A 6,931-nucleotide genomic window follows, 5' to 3' on the forward strand; every position below is an offset into this window, starting at 1 on the left:
CCCCCCCCGATGACGTCATCCGATCACCGCCTCTCCCCGTGACGCCATCGCCCCGCGCCGCCGGGCCGGGCCTGGTGCCGGGTCAGGGGCCGGGGCCGGGCCGGTGCCGAGGCCGGGGCTGGTGCCGGGCCGGTGCCGGTGCCGGTGCCGGGTCAGGGGCCGGTGCCGAGGCCGGGGGCTGGTGCCGGTGGCGGTGCCGGGCCCGGGCCGGCGCCGTAGCCCCGGACGATGCTGTTCTCCCTGCGCGAGCTCGTGCAGTGGCTCGGCTTCGCCACCTTCGAGATCTTCCTGCACGGGCTGGCCCTGCTCGCATTCTCCGTGCTGCTCGTGCTCAAGGTGGACGGCGCGGCCGCCGGGCTCTCCTGGTGGATCGTGTTCGTGCCCTTCTTCGCCGCCGACGGGCTCAGCACGTACTTCACCACCATCGTGTCCGTGCGGCTGTTCCAGGACGGCGAGAAGCGCCTGGCGGTGCTGCGGCTCTTCTGGATCCTCACCATCCTCAGCCTCAAGTTCGTGTTCGAGATGCTGCTGTGCCAGAAGCTGGTGGAGCACACGCGGGAGCTCTGGTACGGGCTCATCATGTCGCCCGTCTTCATCCTGCTGCAGCTGCTCATGATCCGGGCCTGCCGCGTGAACTGAGCCCCGGCGGGACGTGCCCGGTGCTCCCGGGGCCGGTGCTGGGGCTGCTCCCGTCGCTGTCCCCGTGCGGAGGGCAGGGGACGGGCTGGGACAGGGGCCGTGCCCCAGCTCGCGGCCGTGTTGCAGAGCACCACGCTTCTCCAGAAGCTCCACATCCCTGTTCGTGCTCCCTCAGCTCCCGCCTTGTCCTGCCCTGCGAGCGCTGCTGGGCGTGACAGTTATTTTATTTTAGAATAAAAATGCGTTGAAGGGTTGGGTTTATTTATAAAATTCTTCTTGCCTAGAAAGCAGTTGTACCTAAAGCTGCTGCCTGGAGAGCGGGAATTGCCCGGAGGGTGGGCGGTTGCTGTAGATCTCCTGGTACGGCCCAGACTGCTGCCCTGCCCTGCTGGCTCATGGATTTCCATCTGTCCCCTCACCTCCCTGAGCACTTCATCCCTTCAGTGCGCAGACAGGGCTCTGTAAGATCGTGTTGAGATCACTGATGTGTGTATTTTTGAACAGGAATATGATTTTTCTTTGTATGTCACTTCATTTCCTGAATATGGAAGTGGGGGTGTGGGAGAGCACGGCTGATGCTGCTTCTGAAGGGGGGTCTCACTGCCCTCAGAGCCCCCAGAGAACAGGAGGAATTCGGTATTCCCTGTGGAAGTGCAGACCAGTGTGTGAGGTGCCAATGTCACGGGGATGCACCAGGTGGGATTGTTGGGGTGTCTGTGCAGGACTTGATGATCCTTGTGGGTCCCTCCCAGCTCAGGAGATTCTGTGATTCTGTGATTGTTGCACACCCCGGCCCTGCCCCACAGGTGCTCTTCAGCTCCCGTTTCACTCTGGGATGTGATCTCCCAGGGCTGGGTGATCTCCCAGGGCTGGGTGTCACCAGCCCCAGGTGCTCAGGTGAGTCTGGAGCCACTCACTGGCTCCCCTGGGCCAAGGATGTGTCAGCTGGGAGGTGGCAGCCACCTGCTCCTCGTCACCTCAGCCCACAGCAGTGTGAGCCCAGCCCCTCTCGGTGTGGTTGTGCCACGCGCCCCGGTCACCCCGAGGGCCCCGGCCACGGGAGTTCCATCACCTGCTCCTGTCCCAGGAGCTGTGCCAGCAGCAGCCGCAGGGTCACTGCCGTGGGGCCGGCTGGGGGCCGTGGGGTGGAAGCTGTGTGGGGTCAGTGTCTGCTACAGCGCTGAGCAACTGGAGCCACAGCAGCTGAGGGACAGGAGAGCAGCAGGACGAGCAGCAAAGCCTCTGAGTCAGGAGGGGACACTCACTGAGTGGCCCTGGGCACCGATTGTGCCTCTGGACGCTCCCACAGCTCCCAACCACCAGCTAATTAATAAAGTAAGGAAGGGGCTCATCAGACCCAAAGAAGATCAAACAGATGATCACATCCCTCAGCCTCGCTGTGACGCTGCACAGGCACGGGGCCCTTTCCTGCTGCCCAGCCCGGTCCGTGAGTCCCACACTGACACCAGCCCTGTCCCTGGGTTGTGGTGTCCGAGACAGGGGAACATCCCCCCTGTGCCACATCCCCCGTGTGCCACATCTGCCCTGTGCCACATCCCCCCTGTGCCACCCACCTCACCTGCAAGCGGCTTTGCCAGTGTTTTGCTGCTGCCTTGGAGACGAACCAGCGGTCAGCGTGTCCCTGCTCTGCTCCTCCGAGGTAAGGCAGCTTCCCTGGGGTGTGTGGGGACACAGGGGTGACACAGTGTTGAGCAGTGGCATGGGTGTGCTGCCCTGGTGGGGGTGCTGGGGTGGGGGGATGGTCTGGCAGCCAGGACCACCCCGTGTCCCTTCCCAGGACTCGTGCCTGGTGCAGAGGAGTGGCCTGCTGTGCCCAGGCCCACCAAGTCTTGGAACAAACCTTGCTGGGACATTTGCCCTGGCACCCAGCAGTGTGCAGTGCTGGCACACCAGCCTGTGGCCACACAGAATTCCTTCTGGGAGCATCCCCTTGGAGAAATCCTGCTGGAGCCTCCACCTGCTGACACAGTTTGAGGGGACCTTGACACCCATTCCCTGCCCAGTGTGAGCATCCACGTCTCTGGCATGGGGTGGAGATTCCCCAAGTCTCAGGCCAGCCCTCTTTCCCACGCTGGAATACACCTGGCAAAGATGGAAATCTCACCTCTGGGTTTATTTTTGCTGCTGTGGCTGGTGGGTTGGGTGTTGCTGCCAGCTGGGCCTTTCCCAAACCCAGCAGCAGGGGAGTGGCCCAGCTCCCAGACTGGAGGTCTGGCAGGTGATGCTGCTTCCCAGGGCTGGTGCTGCAGACCCCAGCCCCAAGCCCCTCTGCACCCCTGGGCTGGTGGGGAAGGAGCCTGTGCACAGCCCAGCCCAGGTGCCCAACCAGCATCCCTGTGACAGAGGGGCAGAACCAGCCCTGGCTGCCACCCTTCCCCGTGGGTCCCTGCAGGGACAGGAGCAGCCCTTGGAGAGCCATCTGAAATTGGGGTGGGTGCACTGCGGGAGAGAAGGCAGTGCTGCCGTGTCCATACAGAGCTCAGCCTGCCTGGGGCAGCACGGATGGGCCCCATGCACCAGGAGGACACAGCTCCAGCGTGACCTGAGCCTCCAGAGGGGAAAGGGGGCTCCCAAAGGACTTCTGGGAATGGTGGGCCCAAGGGACCTCCATCCCTCCCTGCAACGTGACATAGGCAGCACCTGGGGACAAGGAAGCTTCAAATAGCCCAAACTCCACCAGTCCTGCTGGAATCAGAGTGGAAGGGAGGGCTGGAGCTGGTCCCTGCTGGGACAAGTCACAGCAAGACCCAGGGTACGTCTGGCAGAGGAACACGGGGCAGGAGCAAGTGGTGCAGCTCACCTGGACATGGGAGACACTCAGAGCCACTGCCTGCACCTCCCACCCAGGACTGGGGTGACCTCATGGAGCAGAAATTGAGTTCTGGTAAATGAGAGACTCCCTTTTTTAAACCTGAGTCAGGGTGCTTTCCTTTCAGAAGGTACCAGGAAGGTGTTGGCAATGCAGGTGATGTCATTTCACAAACACCAGTCAGCCCAGTGCCTGGCAGGGGTGGCTGGGCTGGAGCCCCACTGAGTCCCCACACCAGCCTTGCAACTCCCTTCTGGGTCTCAGAGTCATTGCAAGGGCCACAGGCAAATAAATACATGTCAAAAGCAGATCAAACAGGGGTGTGTGTGTACTCTAGCCACACTTCTCCACAGCAGATTTGTCTATCACAAGCCAGAAGGAGACATTTGGTCCCTTTCTCAGTTACGAGCAAATAGCACATTTCACTCTCACCAGAGCACAGCCCTGAAGCCAAACAGGGCTGGGGCTGATGGGCCCAAGGACATGAGGGGAGCCACGTGAGAGCAGCTGCTCCTGGGGTCAGGAACCCCATGGCCCTTCCAGGTCCTGGGATGCTCGGACACCACGTAACCATGAGACCCTGAATTTTAGCAGAGACACCCCTTTGGGTGGGATTGTGTGAAGAAAATTGAGGGCTGGATGTAGCACAGAGCCAGGGAGTTGCTGGGCAGGGTCAGGGGCAATGAGGGCTCCCCTGCGCAGCATTTCCCTCCCAGCATTGCCCCGTTTGACTCAGCTGAGATAAGGCAGCTGGAACTGTGTCCTTCCATGCAGTTCCTTGTGATTCACACCCAGAGCCCAGCCAGGGTAGCATCACCTGGCAGAGCTGCAGGGCTGCATGTGGGGCCAGCAAGGGGGAAGAGCCCCTCAACAAAACCTCTGGGACTCTTTCTTTACCATGAAAAGGGACAGGAAAAATAAAGTGAAGAGTTGCTTGTCCTGTGTTTGGACTTGGAGCTGGAGGTTTTGGTCAGCTCTGGGTGCACGCAGCCCCTGGCAGTGCCTCATGTCCCCGAGAGACCAGGGCTGGTTGGTGCCTCTCTGTCCTGAGTGGGGATGAGACCCCTGTGCTCAGAACAGCCCTGTGCTTTCAGCAGGGGATTTCCAGAGCAGGGACACTCATCCACCCCTCCCACTGAATCCAGGTGTATCCAAAGGTTGTGCTGTGTGGAGGCGGGAACGCAGGAGTGGCAGCACCCCCTGGGCTTCAGGAGCCAGCCCGAAGGAGACTGCTATGGGAATGTTGAAGTGAGGTGCTGTGAGCCCACAGAGACTGTACTGACACGCCATCGCGTCACAGGATGAAAGAGAATATGTTTATTTGGTTCTTCCAGGTAAGAGTCAACTATGATTTCCAAAAATAGGTTGAGACTTGTGGGAAGTGCCCTGTGGACATTTCCCTAAGTCTCAGAGAGGGGATTTGTTGAAATGAAGCACCACGAGAAGGTTAAAAATTCACTGCAGTACAGGACAAACAAAAGAACTTATGAAAGACGAGGGAATAACCAATCCTGCAGGAACTGAGAGCCATGACCCGAGAAGTGAAGAGCAGGAGGACACTATAAATCAAATTACAAAGCTGAAGAACAACTCTGTGTGATTCCTGTGCTCATTAGTGTAGTAAAATCCCTGCCCACAGGCTGTGATCACCCCTTACTCAGATAAGCTCCTTCCCCACAGAGCATGAACAGCAAAAGAAGCGTGCAGGGTACCTGTAAATGAGGCAGAGACTGTGAAACCAATGGCTGCACTATTCGTGGTTGGCTGTAGGGAAATGCTGACTTCTATTGCTTCAGAAGTGTAAAAGTGGGCAACTGGCACGCTCAGGGTGTGTCGGCTTTGTTGATTCAGCACCCACCACCCATCTCTGCGTAGATGTGAAATAAAATCACTATCTCGACTCAGTGCGTGAATCTGCTTCCTCCACACGGGGTGAAAGATCCCAGATTGGGCATAAGAGGAAGAGGGAGTGGCCCGGAGGTCTGAGGAGCGCCCGGGGACTGCTGCCCCTGATGTGACAGCACGGTGACACTGTCGGTGCACACAGCAGGAGCTCTGAAACGCCGGCAGAGGTGCTGGGCAGGGTCAGGGGCAATGAGAGCTCCCCAGCACAGCATTTCCCTCCCGGCATTGCCCCGTTTGACTCAGCTGAGGCAGCTGGAACTGGGTCTGGCCACGCAGATCCTTGTGATAGCCCCACCAGGCTCTTTCTTATCAGGGAGCTGCATCAGCAGGAAGCAGCTCGGCTGTATGCACCGAGAGAGCAGGTCCCTGTTCCCCAGCCCTTCTGCTCCCAGGGCACTCCTGGGTCCTCCCCACTCCCTCACCTCTCCTCGCGGTCTGCAGGGACCCCAGGAGCAGCACAAAGCTGGGCCAAACACAGGCAAGGGGTGACCACAGTCCCAGCTGGGCCATGACGGTGTCCTGGCCTCTCCAGTGTCCCCTGGCAAAGCCCAGCCAGTGCTGCTGAGACCCCCCTGGCAGGGCAATCCTCCCCCTCTGTGGGAGTTCCCATCTCATTGTAGGAAAACTCATTATCAGGTACCTACGCTCCGTTAGATTCCGGGGCACTGGACACTGCAAATCACTCTCACCTCTCACAGACCTTGCAGAGAGCTTGTAAAGGCAATGTTAAGGCCGGGGAGAGCAAAGAGAAAACAGAAATGGGGGGTGTGACAGCACAGAGAAGGAGAGGGCAAGGGTTAAACGCAGAGATGTGTCCTTCACCTGATTTCATTCAAATGAGGAGGAGGAACTAATGGGCTGAAGATAAGGACAATGCCGAGCTGGGCCATGAATATACACCGGCAAGACAAACAGGAGAACAGATATTCGAGACTTTCGCCTAAGGCCGATGAGCTCTCAGAGAAAATAACGGGGGAAAGACTTTCCAGCAGTATCTGCTCCCAAAGGATATAAAAGGCAAGTCCAAAGTGGGGTGGCTGCATCCGGAGGAGCACAGAGCCCTGCGGGGTCCCACGGGGGCGCAGCCTGGGTGCTGCTGGAGCAGGGCTCCGGGAGTGCGGGCAGGTGAGCTGAGCTCCCTCACAGCCTGGGGAACACAGCCACCCTCCCCTGCTGCAGTGCCTCACACCGAGCCTTTACAGCTTCTCCCTCCTCCGTTCCCTGCAGGTTCCTCCTGCCCCTCCCAGGCCCGACCCTTCCCGGCAGTGGGCAGCCGGGCAGCAGCGGGTGTGGGACTTGGGAGGTGGCTGTGGTCCCATCATCATGGCTCCGCCAGGCTGCGGGGCAGCCAGCCCCTCTTCCCTCCAGCTCCCTGTATTTTACCCTAATATTGCTTTTCCCAGGAGAAGATCTGATTGCTCACCGGGGTTTCTCAGTGGCACAGATTGAGACAGCGTCAGCTTTCAGAGTGGATCTCCTTGCAGCTCTCACTGACACTGCTGCTCCCAGGTGTCCAACCTTCCTCCCGTGTTTGGGTTTCCAGGAGCCTTCACCCCA

At 59.4% G+C, this 6,931-nt stretch overlaps 1 protein-coding gene across 1 annotated transcript; it reads left to right on the forward strand.

Annotated features, from left to right (window-relative positions):
- The first annotated feature begins 51 nt into the window (after window positions 1–51).
- TMEM203 (transmembrane protein 203) lies at window positions 52–893 on the forward strand. The gene has a single exon (XM_082295167.1). The coding sequence runs from the start codon at window positions 229–231 to the stop codon at window positions 637–639; it is 411 nt and encodes a 136-aa protein (XP_082151293.1). The 5' UTR covers window positions 52–228; the 3' UTR covers window positions 640–893.
- The last annotated feature ends 6,038 nt before the right edge of the window (window positions 894–6,931 follow it).

Source organism: Coloeus monedula (assembly GCF_965178545.1).
Source record: "Coloeus monedula genome assembly, chromosome: 21".
NCBI classification, from domain to species: Eukaryota; Metazoa; Chordata; class Aves; order Passeriformes; family Corvidae; genus Coloeus; species Coloeus monedula.